Source organism: Ictalurus furcatus, chromosome 2 (genome assembly GCF_023375685.1).
Source record: "Ictalurus furcatus strain D&B chromosome 2, Billie_1.0, whole genome shotgun sequence".
Lineage (NCBI taxonomy): Eukaryota > Metazoa > Chordata > Actinopteri > Siluriformes > Ictaluridae > Ictalurus > Ictalurus furcatus.
In genome coordinates this window covers 5,297,579-5,313,146 of record NC_071256.1, presented here as the reverse complement: position 1 = coordinate 5,313,146, position 15,568 = coordinate 5,297,579, and the positions used below count along the sequence as shown (strand labels likewise).

The 15,568-nt window shown below is 38.0% G+C and overlaps 2 protein-coding genes across 3 annotated transcripts; both read right to left on the bottom strand.

The window, feature by feature from the left end:
• Positions 1-66: 66 nt before the first annotated feature.
• Positions 67-6,876, bottom strand: LOC128620187 (transcriptional protein SWT1-like). The gene is given in 9 exon segments (XM_053644925.1): positions 67-491; positions 598-689; positions 691-766; positions 2,080-2,178; positions 2,800-2,888; positions 3,012-3,068; positions 3,336-3,397; positions 3,479-3,571; positions 4,912-6,876. Coding segments are annotated over 9 exon segments (744 nt in total). The 5' UTR covers positions 4,990-6,876; the 3' UTR covers positions 67-393.
• A 2,759-nt stretch (positions 6,877-9,635) lies between these two features.
• On the bottom strand, positions 9,636-15,495 carry LOC128620174 (junctional adhesion molecule-like). 2 transcript variants are annotated; one of them, XM_053644903.1, is made up of 6 exons: positions 14,531-15,495; positions 11,423-11,731; positions 11,161-11,313; positions 11,006-11,077; positions 10,751-10,818; positions 9,636-10,188 (listed from the first exon to the last, which is right to left on the bottom strand). In XM_053644903.1, exons 1-6 carry the CDS (start codon positions 14,847-14,849, stop codon positions 10,075-10,077), a joined length of 1,035 nt encoding a protein of 344 aa, XP_053500878.1. In that variant the 5' UTR covers positions 14,850-15,495; the 3' UTR covers positions 9,636-10,074. The 2 variants fall into 2 exon arrangements, with proteins under 2 accessions (XP_053500878.1, XP_053500887.1); XM_053644912.1 differs by having other exon boundaries at positions 11,161-11,310.
• Between the last annotated feature and the right edge of the window lie 73 nt (positions 15,496-15,568).

Sequence of the window (15,568 nt, the reverse complement as noted above, 5' to 3'; positions counted from 1 at the left end):
AACAGAGCTAAATAAAACATTTGTGACGTCCCTTATTATTACTAAAATTACACCGGATATGTTGTGTTAATACCTCAATCAAATCCATTTTATTTATTTATTTATTTTTACTTATTCCATTAACAATTAAACATTAAACAGTTAATAACTCTCCCTCTCTCTCGCTCATTAAAAATGTAAATGCTCGTAACAGATTATTGTGTATTGTGACATTGTTTATTGTTAAAAGCACTATTCAAATATCCAGAGGTGTCCAGCAGGCCACTGTGAGCAAATCAGAAGATAAAAACAAGGTCTTTTGTTCAACGCGTGATTAGCAATCAATTCCAGATGTGACCCCCAAAGATGTCCTCCTAAAGATGCCTGAACAATTCTGAGTCTTGAACGTACGGCTTACGTGCACAGCATGATAGTGCCCCCTGGATACAACGTCTTGTAGTGGAGACAGCACTGCAGCACCAGATCGTCATTATCCTCCACGTTCAGCCTGCCTGAAACAATGTTAACAAACAGCGCCATCACCTGGTGAGCTGCTGCATGCATTCATACAAAGAACAAATGAAAAAACCCACAAAACACACAAAATCAGCAGCTCACAGGCAGCGTGAGACACTTGCTGCATGGACTGGCTCCAGAGATGCGGCTCCTGGTTCTTCAGGGAGGTGTAGATGTAGTCCACAGCTGGCCTTTGACAGTTTCCTGCTTTTTAACGAGTCCAGCTCTTGTAGAACCACCCAGGGAACCAGCAGCGTCGGGAACCCCAGAGCTGCAGCACAGAAAGAGTTACTTAACCAGTTAAACCCGATCTCCTTGCTGTCAAAAATCAAATACTGTTTAAATCTGAATGATCAAGTTTACATATTTTTTCTCTTTATATCAATAGTAGTAATGTTGTAGTACTAGAGCGATGGAAAAACTGTCCAAAATGCAAAATAAAAATACACTAAACACTAAAACAGTTTTCTGCATTGAAAGGCTCACCAAATAAAAAAAACCCACCCTGAACCAAGTATTCTAATTAATAAATATATAACTAGATTTTTTTTTTGTATTTGTCAAATATTACATTTGCAGATATGAGAAGTAACTCCAAGTATATCATCTTTCACTCTTCTTTATAGAGGATGTTGACACCACCCATCCACCCACGCACGTACTAACGCAGACATACTCACTGACCACTTTATTAGGAACATTTATGCTCATTCATGCAGTGATGTAATCAGCCAATCACGTGGCATCAGCAGAGTGCATCAAATCACACAGATACAGGCCAAGAGCTTCATTTCATTCCAGTTCAAATTCCATCTACTGAAAGAGTTCTGATACACGTGCTTAAAAGCAAAGTGAATTTTCCTCATAATGGTGAGTTTTATTGGTTACTCGTCCAACAAGTGTGCGGACTACGATGCCTGAGAAAAACAAGATCTGTCGTACAATCTGTAATTCCAATTTCAGATCTTTTTAGAATAATATTTAGAATTAATAAATGGCGCCATCTTGTGGCCGTTTTGAGATTGCGAGCAGGACCGTGATTGCAGCACTAAATCTGAGGGGAGACGATTCAACAACGACATGCACAGGTAAAGTATACTTGCTTTAATTAACTGATGAACTTTATTTAACACAACAGCCGTTAATGCACAAACCAGATGTGTTACATAAACGCTTGCTATGTAGTTTAGAAAATAGAGACGAACTCACAGAATCATGTAATCTGTTCATCTCATCGAAGCTTTTATTTAGAAAAAGAAAAAAAAAGAAAAAAAGGACACTTTAGTAACAGTGCACTTTATTCTTTGCACACTTATAGACCATATTATTTATTCGTGTATAAATATAAGTATTTTGTATGCAAGGAGGAAGTGAAATGGACAAAATTGTTATAAATAAAACGGTTTGTTCAGTTCAGTGATGGTGTTATCTTTGTGTCAAAAACAGAAGTAAAACAGTAAATAAATATCGGTTCTGGATATAGGTTATCAAGCACGTAAACATGCAAATAATCGGGATCGGTTATAAAAAAATAATCTCTAAAATGATCTCTCATACTTGAGCATGTGACCACTGTCCTCCTACCTCCAAGTCCATGGGATCTAATCCTCTTCACAAAGTCCAGGTGGCTGAGGAGAACATTGGTGTCGAGCACAATGAGGAGGTCCTGCTGCTGTTTCTGACCTTGAGATGTCACACACACACACACACACACACACACACACACACACACACACACGTATGAAACAGCAAAGCACTAGCCTACATGGACACATCTTAATTTGGTCTAATAGTTTGTGCATGTGAGTACAACAGAGTCCAGTAGAGTTTGGTATGCTCAAACATACTCATATACACACATTTTTACTCACGTTCTCCTTATTATATCAGGTGCAAGCATTCACTGATTCTCAAGAAGGCAAAACGATACATTAAGAGCCAGGGGGGTGTAAACTTTTGAACAGGATGATCTGTGTAAATTATTATTATTTTGTTTAAAGATCTTATTTTTTCATTTAGTACTGCCCTTCAGAAGCTAAATAAGATATTTATATGTTTCTCAGAAGACAAAAAAATAACAATTTACACCGATCATCCTGTTCAATAGTTTACACCCCCTGGTTCTTAATGTACCGTGTTGCCTTCTTGAGAATCAGTGAACGTTTGTACCTTCTGTAATAGTCGTGTACGAGTCCCTCAGTCGTCCTCAGTGTGTAAAGATGGATATTAAATCATATAGTCGCTGTTGTAAAGGGCTCAAACATGCATTTTCATGCACACCCATTTACCCAGTGGTGACATTACTGAGTGCAATGGTGTCGCTCTCGTCTGCCGGGTCTACGTCCATGCTGGTCAGCTCTCCGTAACTCTTCTCCACCTTCACGTGCAGCTGTCTGTTGGAGCGAGCCAGATGCAGCTCCTCAACTATTTGCATCTACGGTCGTAACAGAACAACGTGACGCCCAAAAACACACACATTCTTCATTCTAAGGGATGGACAATTCCATTAAACTTACCTCATAATCATTATCACTGGTTTCTGTGCACTCAGTAGAAGCGTCGTAACAACAAGCCTGAAAAAGAAAGTCCGAAGTCTTAATGAACTTCATTACTGACAAAATGTGATATACATAACTGTTTTTTTCTTTAAGAGCGAGTTTTTGTTTTTAATCATGGAATCCCAAACTTAATCCTGGCTGACTGGATAATTGTATGCATGAGTAGGTGTACAGGTGTTCTTATTAAAGTGTCCGGTATACTACATACAAAACTTCAGCATAGTACACCATCATCAGCTAGGAGATTCTGAGGCTGAGATGAAGATAAATACCTAACCTCACCTGCTCACATGCTTGTTTTTGTCCCTGCGACTGCTTCTGTGTCTCTCTCTGTCCACTGTCCCCTAAAACAACATAATAATGAAGAACAGGCAGGAATGAACAATTTCAAACATGTAATGCTTTAAGAATCTCCCCATCCTTACCTGATCCTCGCTGGAGGACGATGACGATCTGCGTTTCTTTCGTTCTTTCTTATGCTTCTTTGTTCTGGTCTTTTTTCTGGGAATCGCTGCTGCCTGTGAGGATATACAATGATGTGAATTCGACCGGGACATGACTGAATCTCAGATGTTTCCTTACTAGCTGTAGAAGTATAAAGTATAGTACAATCGTACCATACTATAGTATACTTGTAGATATATTACGCAATATATATATATATATATATATATACATATATATATATATACACACACACACCGATCAGCCATAACATTAAAACCAGTGACAGGTGAAGTGAATAACATTGATTGCTGTTTTTTTTCTGTATTGGCATAACGTCCTCTGGATGAATATATAAACCTGAATAGACTACATGTTTATCAGCTTTCTATCATTATAAGGTTTGATCTGGGTTAAGAATGAATGAAAGATAGATTAGACTAATACTAAGGTCACTAGTTTGCTTCCTTACTAACCTCTTACTCCTTACTAACTCATTTTAACTGTGTTGCTAACTTGGTGCCTTCATTTTTTTTTTTTTGCCATTATGTCTAACTAACATTAATTCTTCAAACAGAGCTCATAATTTTACCAAACCTTTAAACTTTAAGCTCTTGTTGTGTCACTGGGATATTAAACTGAGAGAAAATGTGACTTGCCGGAGTTTGACAGACTGGACCGAGTATCTCGCTGCTTCAAATTCAGACGTGTTGTTATTTTTATTCCACTCGTATTCAGGATTAGGATGTAACCCGAACATCCAATCGGAGCGCAGAAATGGGTCGGTGTTAACCAATCACAGCGCTGGAGGCGGGATTCATCGGAATATGGGTAGAGATGTAAATAACCGCTCTCGTATCCAAGATTGTGATTGGGTAACTCTGATGTCATGTGTGAAGCATGGAGGATTTAGATTGGCTAGTTTTGCACTGATGGTGAAACACACAGGATTGTGATTGGATGCATTATTTATTTATTTATTTATCGAGCAGGTCGTTATCGGTTGAGTTCACAGAGTGGCGCAGGGATGATGTTGTTTGTACCGGAATGCGGAAGTTAGCATCACACTGGTTCCCTCGACAAAAACCTAATAGGATTTTGGATTATCGCAAAAAAATAAGCTCTGTGATCAACAAAAGTGAACAATACTAACACGTTTTGTCCATCAAGATAATTTTCACAAATGAACACAACTTTTATGAAGTTTGAAGCCTAAATACAATCTCCAGAAATACCATGCTAACTGTATGCTATAAACGAACTACACCACGGTCGCGCGACTTCAACGTCACCATCACCAAGCTTCCGACAACTTTTCCAAACTTGATTTAAAAACATTTTCCATAATGCAGATTTACTCTGGGGATGAATCTTCATCCACATGTTTATTTTTTTGGAATTGTGCACAACAAACCTGAACCAGTTTATCTGCAAAGTTTTTCCTGTTCGGCGTGATGACATTTAATGTCCCCGACAACGTCTGTAGTCCCATTTAGCAACCGCCTTTTCCAAATACACGTAAAAGCTTAAAAAAATCACGAGTAGGGTATTACTGTATTTTATGTGGTAGAATAAAACGTGAAAATATGTTGAGCTTGTGTTCACCACAGACCTTATTTCAGGCTTTTAACAAAAATCCCATTTTAAAAAACCATTGACTTCGCGACGATGGAACCGGAAGTACTAAAATGCTAACTCGTTTCCGGGTTTTGGCTTTACAAAATGACGTCATCCCTCCGCTACTCTACACAAACAGGAATTCACAATTTAAATTTATTTTATTATATTTATTTATTTATTATCTTAATTAATGAAGATGAAACATTTTCAAACAACATTGTAAAACATCCTCACAACAGAGAGTGTAAAGTCCACGAACCAGGCACCATAGCACCAAGAAAGAAGAGGAAGAAGACCTTTTTCCTTCCCTTAACCATAGGGGTCTTCTAAATAATAATAATAATAATAATAATAATAATAATAATAATAATTCATGAAACAAGGATTTAACTTTTTCTGTTGCAGTTTTTTCTTTTTCATTATTTTGAGTGATTCTAAGTAAATAAATAATTCTTTTTTGAAAGATGTAAACCAGGACTTCATATATTTCGACTTGTGTACCAAAACTTTCCCAAAAGCAATAAATGCTTAACAAGTAGTTCAGCTTTTTTGTCTTCATTTAACATACCAAATACAATATGATTTTGTCTTATTTATTTGATATGTTTTGTGTCTAGACGTTTAGATACGGTATGTCCTCCCGAAAAGTTTTAACAAACTACACTCAGAGAATAGATGGTCAGATGTTTCTATATGCTCGTCACAAAAGATGCAGCTGTTACTGTCGAAATTAAACATCTTTCTTAACTAATCATTTGTAAGATGCACATTATTTAAGACTTTAAAATGATTTTTTAAAACATTTGCGGGAACAGGAAAGCCAGTGTAGTCTGTCTGACACTTCCTACATTCAATTTCATGAAATAAATCCAAAATTAAGTTTCTTTTACTTGATACAGGATGCAAAACTTCACCAAACATACTTCTTTAATGACCTGTTTGAGACGTCTGTTTCTAGAATTTCACATCCATATATGACGAGTGTAATGTTAAGGCAGTTGTAGAATTGAACAATTTTCACCATTATTAAAAGTACTTGTGGAATGGCTTTAACTATACTGGGCAGCATTGTTTAATACCTCTACTGATTTCAAAAGATGTGAGGATCCCTGTAATAAAGAAATGCAACCATTTGTATTATAATATAAAGTTTCAATAATCTAGCGTAAGTGCTGTAACCATAAACTGATGCTCTGTTGTATCAGGAGCGTTATGAAAGTCAAGAAACAGAACAAACCCATCGTCTACAACCTCACCACTATCATCAGGAAGATCTTGTACTAAACGGATATTATGTATTGATGTTTGTCTCATAAAGCCAGATTGTGTCTCACTGATTACCTGTGTCAGACCTTTTTCTTTAGACGAGAAGCATAGATATGAGTCTACATTTTATAGTCTGTGTTTAACAGAGTTATAGGGTGATTATTTTTCAATAAGTTTCTTTTTTTTCCTGGCTTAAAAAGTGTGAACAGTGAAGTTCTCATAAGGAGCTCCAGAAATATCTGTAAAAGTTGGCAGATTGTTTTTCAAGTCCAAGAGATTTATCAATTGATCAAAGGCAGTTAACTGATTGGTTTAATTCTTTAATGGTAAAATCTGCTTCACATTTATCTCTAAATTGTTTATTTATCTGAGGGATAAAAAGTTGGATTGAATCAAAACATAGTTTTCTCTCCCGGCTTTTCTGATATGAACGTTATCCAGGCTAGATTGGTATAAGAGAAAGTTTGATTCTTTATTTACAGCATGCAGAAAATTTCTTTCATAAAGTCCTCCTCTTCTAACAAATGAGTTTTAAATAATGGCTTATGAGTTACAATTTTTTAAAGAAGTTACATTTAAATAAAATTGTTTTCCCCATGTTTAAATAAATAACAATGCTAAAAAAGCTTCTTGAGGTTTCTTCCTGATTGAGCTGAAGCTTTGGAAAATTGAAAACTGAGACCGCAGCGACATCTGGTGGTGTGCAGTAATTATTGCAGCCAGAAATTCGAGTCTGTTGGTTTCATAATTTTAATCCGTTATGATTCTGATAAAATTCTGTGCTTCAAATGTATTTATTTATGTGAAAATATTAGGGATGTGATTGTGCTGCAATAAAACTTTCAAATATCATGCTCCACTGTCATTTTTTAAAATTTATTTTCATCACTGCAAATAGTATGAAAATATATAAGCTACAAACAAGCTACAGGAATTTTACAAATGTTTCAAGTAAAATTTCTAATATATTTTCAAATTATGAGAATATTATATTATTTAAGAAGTGTGTGCACAAGCAAAACCAAGAAGAGCGAGAAACTTAATGTCAAGAAAACATATAAACATTTAGACCTTAAATGTTTAGACCTGGTGAGATGCCTGGAAGACTTAGAATACGACATGAACACAAAATAAAAAAGTGTAGACATGATTGTGCAGTCAACAAGATCCTTATAGATTGTTAAAAGGTGAAAATAAAATCATGTTAATGTCTGTGCAGAGGTTTGCACGTCCTCCTTGTGGTTGTGTGTGCGGTTTCCTCCCACTGTCCAAAAACATGCAGGTTTACTATGTTAGATTGCCCCCAGGTGTGAATGTGTGTGAATGGTGCTCTGAGATGGACTGGCGTCCCATCTGAATTCTCCCACCTTGTGCCCAGTGCTGCTGGGATAGAGTCCGGATCCATGACAACACTGACTAGGATAAAACAGTTACTGAAGAGGAATTAATAAATAAATTAATTAACCCTATAGCTGCACCATGCTGTATATAAGCCAAAGTCCATATGTTTCCTTCTCTTCTTCTCTTTATGGAAAAGAGGATGCTATGTTCCAGGCAAAGTGAGATTTGCTCTGTGCTAAAACACTGACTGCTAAGGGTGTCAGATGTAATCTATGCCATGCAACCACAGGACTGGTTCATGTCAGCGGTTCATGTCAGCGGTTCATACACAATGCCTATTTTCAGCACTTGGTCTCACAGTGGAACAAGCTGCACAATTCATCAGCATGAGGCTGGTTCACTGCCACTCTGACAAGTGGCAGACATTATTAAGGACTGACAGCAGGTGTAACAGCAATTCCCCTCCTCACATGTGCTAGAGTCCTTTAAGGTCCCTCTTTACAGGATTCTTCAGGATGCTAAATTACAATCATGTCACTTTATGACTTTGTTGCAAGGTCATACACACGCCTCTGACAAGTATTAGCAGTTTATAAAACCACAGTTGCGTTCATAACTAGCATTCTCAGCATGTCAGAGGGACTGCAAGACTGTGGCCAGGGCAGTGGGGACTGATGGGAAAATGGCTACTTCCTCTTTCTCAAAGTTAAACAAAGTTGTGCCATGCACAGAGAATACTGTGTGATACTCCACACTCAACAAGCACACTATCATGCACCCTTTAACATGCTATAAGGACCGTTTTCACAACAATTTCCACACAAGTAGTTTAGAAACACACATTCAGTCCAGAGAGACTTTCCCATGACAGTCACAAACAAGAACTTCTACAGCAGTCGTCTTACGCAAAACAGGGTGATGACAAAAGATTTCTAGAACATATAAGTGGTGTCTCAGTGGTTAAAGGCATGGGTTACTGATCAGAAGGTCAGGAGTTCAAGCCCCAGCACTGCCAAGCTACCATTGTTGGACTCTTGGGCGAGGCCCTTAACCCTCAAACTGCTCAGTTGTATAAATGAGATAAATGTAAGTTGCTCTGGATAAGGGCGTCTGGTAAATGCCATAAATGTAAATAAAAAAACAAATGACACAAAATAAATGATAATAAATGACACAAACATTAAAAATATAATTTGCAGGATTATCCATCAGCACACAAATATGATTAACCCTCTTACCCCGTATGGCCGAAAAACCGACTTGCCCGTCTTTGATCTATTCCCGTAAGGACGATATACCGGCTTGGTCGTCTATGCCAAATCCCCGTAAGGCCGATATAGCGGATTTACAGTGTAAACGTTATCCCCGTAAGGCCGATGTACCGGCATTACTCTGCTATGATTCCTTACTTATTTAATTATTATATTTTGACCCCCGGAAGGTTGATGACGTCACGACGTGATTACATTTTATGCTGGCATTACGATGAAGCTGATCCAAGCGTGAATATAGGTGTAATAGTAGAAGTGAACTAAAAATGCCAAAGCGAAAAGCTAATCGTGTTCCAGCTAAAGTTACACCTACAGTGAACACAGGTACATCTAAAACAGTGAAAAAAAGAGAAAACATACACAGTTACACAGGCGAGAGCGAAGATTCTAGATAGTGACAGCAGTGAAAGTTCAGGCGATGCTGAAACCAAAACCGAAACTGATAGAGACGCAAACGCTCCTGATTCAGACCCTGATCCGTCTTCATCTTCAGCATCAACCAGTGCGACTGACACTGCAGGGGTCTGGAGTCATAACGGGACCATTTCTGTGCGTTCGTGAAAACACTACCTGCTGGTCTGATTATCACCAGAAACTTGAATTTGGCGCTAAAATGCATTAATTTATTTATTATTTATAAAGGCATTGACCACGCTGATGCTCGTATGGTACTTCTAAATGAGTATAAGGATTTTAGCGAGCATTTTTTTCGTAATTTCTCTAGTTAAGAATTGTGCTCTAAGTTTAGTAAAAACACTGAACTGCTTCATTTTCAAAGTAATATTACACAAATACATTATTATAAGTTGTTTCAAGGCTTAAAAATGTTAAAATTAAAATGCTGATTTTGGCCCAGGAACTCAGGGTTCGCGTGCTGTTTCTCTGGGGAATATAGGGTTATGGGACATAATACTGTGGGAACTTAGGGGTAAGAGGGTTAAATCTGCTATTAATGGTCAAATTAAAAAAAAAAAGCCACAGTAAAATAAACAAAGCCAATACTGTGAATCATGTGCTTACCATGGTGTGTATTTAATATACTGTATGTATTCAGTATTATTCTAGATATTTACTGTGGATTAGTTTGTTAGAATGCTGGCATATTCAGTGTTGTCTCCAGTGTTGATCTGGACCCGTGCTGCTGCGGCTGTGTTCACGTGGGTTACAGTAGAGTAAGTAACATCAGGTTCAGTCTGTGGAAAGACAGAACATGAAAATTATACATATAACACACACACACACACACACACACACACACCAATTTCTAGTACTTTTACTGTTGACTCCAGAAACACAACTTATATTTATACATCTGAGCAGTTGAGGGTTAAGGGCCTTGCTCGTGGGTCCAGCAGCAGCAGCAGAACTGGGATTTAAACTCACAACCTTCCAAGGAGAGGTCCAATGACTCAACCATTGAGCTAAACACTGCCCATGTGGTTCTGATAGAAGCAGCAAAAGATATTTTCCTATAACTCACTGTTCAGTGAAAGCATGTGTGTTTCATGTGTGTTACCTGCAGTGTATCTCAAATACAACTAAATCTCTAAAGGTAGAAACAAATCTGCTATAACTGTTATTGTAGAAGTCATGCAGAATTAAATGGAGATTAAATTAAGAATACAGTAGGACTCTGATGGACGAGGAGAATTTGATGAAATTTTATAGTTCCTTTTCAGTCATTTATCTTCTGATTCAAAGACTTAAAGATAATAATAAAAATGCAGCTGAGCTCAGGCCTGCATGTACACTAACCTGATCCTTCTGCTTTCTCTTACAGTCCGGACGTCCTTCAGTGATCACGTTCTCTCCACATCTTCCTCCTAAAGAGAAAAGACCTCAGAAATCACACCTCTAGTGGAAACTACACAATTTCATTTTCCTTATCCAGAGACACTTACAGAAGTGCTGCTGCTTCTACAGGTTTTCAGTTCATCAATCTCAGAATTTGTTTTGTGTGTGTGTGTGTGTGTGTGTGTGTGTGTGTGTGTGTGCAGGCATGCGTTGTACCTTTGCGTCTCCAACAAATAAATGCCACTACACCGGGTATCACCAACAATAAAACTGCCACAATGCTGAAAACTGTGTAATAAAACACAACAAAAATGTTAATAAATGTAATAATACAGATGTGTATTTTCATTGCTGATGAAAAGTTTTGGCACCCAGAGGGAGGCTGCTGTGTGTTTGCTGTTTATCTTGTTCCAGTGTTGTTGAGGATGATGCAGGTGGAGAGTTTGTTGCTTTACTCTGAGGCGGTTCTGATGGAGGTGTTGTGTCTGTTTTCCTCGAGTGTGTCGAAGTTTCTCTTCTTCCTACTGAAAAGACAAAACTTATTCAAACTGATGACTGGTTTTATCACTGTTAGTAATATGGCACATGACACTGGAGTAAAGCATGCTCACAGTCATTAATGAAAACATGTACCTTTAACAGATAATCTGACATCTCTGCTATCGTCCTGTACAGAACATCTGTAGCGTCCCTGGTCCTCTTCAGTCAGGTCTGATATGAGTAGAGAGAGGTTTCCTGAAGTGTTGTTACTGACCAGTTTGACTCTGTTTCTGTGACGTCCAGTCTGTTCAGGGTAAATTTCCTGAAAGTGATTGATTCCAATAAACTCCCATTTTACAGACTTTGGTTTGTCCTGTAGGTCAGTGCAGACGCAGGGCAGAACTACAGACTCTCCTGTGAACACAGTCACGTCCTCTACCCCTGTCTTCACCAGCTCACAGCCTGTAAACATAACATTTACAGTTAATAATAGAAGTGCTGCAATTATTAATATTCCCTGCTTGTAAATCACAACATTTTCTGCTGCAAACAGAAGAGATTTTTAAAGGATGAGCCAATCACCTGTTTAAATTCTCTATATGAATCCAATATCAGGACTCTGATACCCAACACTGAACCTATACTGGTTTATTTTTATTTTAATTACTGCTAAATCTTTAATTATCTTTCACATTGATTTTAATTACTTTATTTCAGCTAATTGCTCTTACAATTGGAAATAATAATCTCAATTAATATTCTTCACCTTGCATAAAGACAAAAAATAGTTATTATCATTTTGGCATGTACCTTATCTTATAAATCAAGGTAAGACATTACTTAAGGGACATCTTCATAGGGCTACATGACACCTACATAAACCCTTCATAACAACTGACATGAACCAAAATAAATATTTATAAAGACATGTATTTAAAAGACTTCCTAAAGCGTCAGCTGATGTACAGACTGTGTTTATCGATGTTAATGTTAAGTTGATATAACGTGTAGAAAGATTTCTGTAGACCAGTGCTTCCCAAACTGGGGCCGAGGCTAAATCAATCAAATTAAATCAAAATAATTAAATATTTCTGATAATATAAGTTTGAAATATCAAAACTAATATTATTTTCATTATAGCGAGGTGAGATACGTTGCTTGTTTCTAATTGTATTAAGTTACTTATTACGATTTCAGTCACTCAGACAATTACCCGCCTATTCCAAAATGCATGGATGGCTGCTCGATAAAAGAGGAGTGGAGTACGACAGTGCGTCTTCAACCTCATCAAGTCGACCTGATTGCATTACGATTAAAGAAGGACTCGTAAGTACAGCGAGGAGTACTTGTCCTTCAGATGTACAAGTGTTGGACCTGCTGACAGACCCACGCCTGTCTGTGTGCTATGCTCAGAGACCCTCGTTAATGAGGCACTGAAACCATGCAAGTTACACCGTCACCTCCAAACAAAACATGGATCATTTGCCAACAAGTCTCGAGAATTGAAAATAAACTGAAACAATAGCAGTAACATAAACAAGTAATTGAGTCAGCCTGTGTGACCGGTGCAGAAATGAAAAGATAGTGACAGCATTGTATGAGGTTTCATACCTCTGATAGTTTCATCTTAAAATCTTCACACCATAGATCAGTGATGGGGAAGCTACTCTGAAACTAGATTTTCAAGATACTCATAGTTTACAGTGCATCCGGAAAGTATTCACAGCACTTCACTTTACCCACATTTTGTTATGTTACAGCCTTATTCCAAAATCAATTAAATTCATTATTTCCTTCAAAATTCTAGAAACAATACCCTATAATGACAACATGAAAGAAGTTTGTTTTAAATCTTTGCAAATTTATTAAAAATAAAAAACAAAAAAAGCACATGTACATAAGTATTCACAGCCTTTGCTCAATACTTTGTTGAAGCACCTTTGGCACCAATTACAGCCTCAAGTCTTTTTGAGAATGATGCTACAAGCTTGTCACACCTACTTTTGGGCAGTTTCTCCCATTCTTCTTTGCAGGACCTCTCAAGCTCCATCAGGTTGGATGGGGAGCATCGGTGCACAGCCATTTTCAGATCTGCCGCTGAAAAACATCCCCACAGCATGATGCTGCCAACACCATGCTTCACTGTAGGGATGGTATTGGCTAGGTGATGAGTGGTGCCTGGTTCCCTCCAGATATGACGCTTGCCATTCAGGCCAAAGCATTCAATCTTTGTTCAAACTTTGGCCTGAGTGTCCTTCAGGTGACGTTTGGCAAAGTCCAGGCGGGCTGTCATGTGCCTTTTACTGAGGAGTGGCTTCCATCTGGCCACTCTACCATTCAGGCCTGATTGATGGAGTGCTGCAGAGATGGTTGTTCTTCTGGAAGGTTCTCCTCTCTCCACAGAGACACGCTGGAGCTCTGTCAGAGTTTTTGGTTTTTGGTCACCTCCCCGACTAAGGCCCTTCTACCCCGATCGCTCAGTTTGGTCGGGCGGCCAGCTCTAGGAAGAGTCCTGCTGGTTCCAAACTTCTTCCATTTACGGATGATGGAGGCCACTGTGCTCATTGGGACCTTCAATGCTGCAGAAATATTTCTGTACAACTTCCCCAGATCTGTGCCTCGATACAATCCTGTCTCGGAGGTCTACAGACAATTCCTTGGACTTCATGGCTTGGCTTGTGCTCTGACATGCATTGTTAACTGTGGGACCTTATATAGACAGGTGTGTGCCTTTCCAAATCATGTCCAATCAACTGAATTTACCACAGGTGGACTCCAATCAAGTTGTAGAAACATCTCAAGGATGATCAGTGGAAACAGGTTGCACCTGAGCTCAATTTTGAGTGTCATGGCAAAGGTTGTGAATACTTATGTAAATATGCTTTTTTTGTTTTTTATTTTTAATAAATTTGCAAAGATTTAAAACAAATTTCTTTCATGTTGTCATTATGGGGTATTGTTTGTAGAATTTAGAGGAAAACAATGAATTTAATCCATTTTGGAATAAAGCTGTAACATAACAAAATGTGGGAAAACTGAAGCGCTGTGAATACTTTCCGGATGCTCTATCTATTTCCAGATAATCTATCTATCTATACATAAAATCAATCTATATTTACAAACGTTACAGTGTTACCAAAATAAATCATAGATTAGACTCAAATCCAATCTGATAGCATTCCAAAGGTCAGGTCAGTCTGATACCCATAATCGGTATTTATTGCTATTTATAACTTGATTTTGACAATTTTGACGTGTTACCTTTAACATAAAGCTTGATGTCTCTGTGTTCCTTCTCAGTGCTGCACCTGTAGAATCCCTGATCCTCGTCTCTCAGGTCAGATATTAGCAGAGACAGATTAGCAGGAGAAATGTGATTAAACAGCTGAAGTCTGTCACGGTAGTGTTCATCATTTAACACTTCGGTCAAATTTTCTGTTCTGAAGGTCTCCCAGGTGAATTTCTGAGGTTTGGTGTGCAGGTCAGAGCAGGAGCAGGGGAACAGCACTGAACCACCTTTGTGTCGTGTGATTTCTCTCAGATTATCAGCAGAGAGAGAACAGCCTACAGAAACAAACATACAAAAACTCACAATCTACTGAATACAATGTGAAGTACAACATTTCAAAATTTAATTTTAAGAAAAATACATAAGTACATTTAATTCCAAAATCTTGAACCTACTACACGGCAAAACGCAGATCAGGAAAGTGAACTGAATTAGTAATGTAAAGTGGGCGGGGTTAACAGACTGAGGTAAATTCGTTGCCGTTAGCTTGGCCGGCTAAGGCATGATGGAGATCACAAAAAAGGTTTCAAACGCTGTGACAGCTGTTTTCTTGTTTAAACCTTCAACAAGTTAACAATTTATTCGGGTATTGTTAAACAACTCTCGTTTAACCGAGGTTTAATACTTAAAAAGAGCCGACGCGCTGTCTTCCGCCATTTTTTTCTGAGCTCGTCCGCACCAGTCCTGTTGCATTATGGGGATTTTTGACTGCAAAATCTCACCGGAAGCAGTACACCATCCGGGTATTTCTCTCCTACTGAGAATTCGGACATAACTACTACCCCTCTGGTGTACTGCTGTTCGTCTACTGTGTAGTAGGGTAGTACACCATTTCAGACGCAGCCAGCGTGTTACAACTACACAATGTGCAGATTTCTTTAAACTGATCACTTTCCAGTTTTAACAATTATTTATACACATTTCTCAATACTATGTTCACTTCCTTAAAACTTTTTTTAAAAAATGTGAACACAGTACTGACAAATGCATTTAACTAGTATTTAAAAATA

What these genes read in the sequence shown, in the direction of transcription:
- LOC128620174 (XM_053644903.1), bottom strand. Translation starts at nt 14,849, where the DNA reads ATGTTTGTTTCTGTAGGCTGTTCTCTCTCTGCTGATAATCTGAGAGAA. An exon ending in TATTTGTTGGAGACGCAAAG is followed by an intron (nt 10,819 to 11,005) that starts GTACAACGCATG and finishes TTTTCTCTTTAG; the next exon opens with GAGGAAGATGTGGAGAGAAC. An exon ending in AGAGAAAGCAGAAGGATCAG is followed by an intron (nt 10,189 to 10,750) that starts GTTAGTGTACAT and finishes GTCTTTCCACAG; the next exon opens with ACTGAACCTGATGTTACTTA.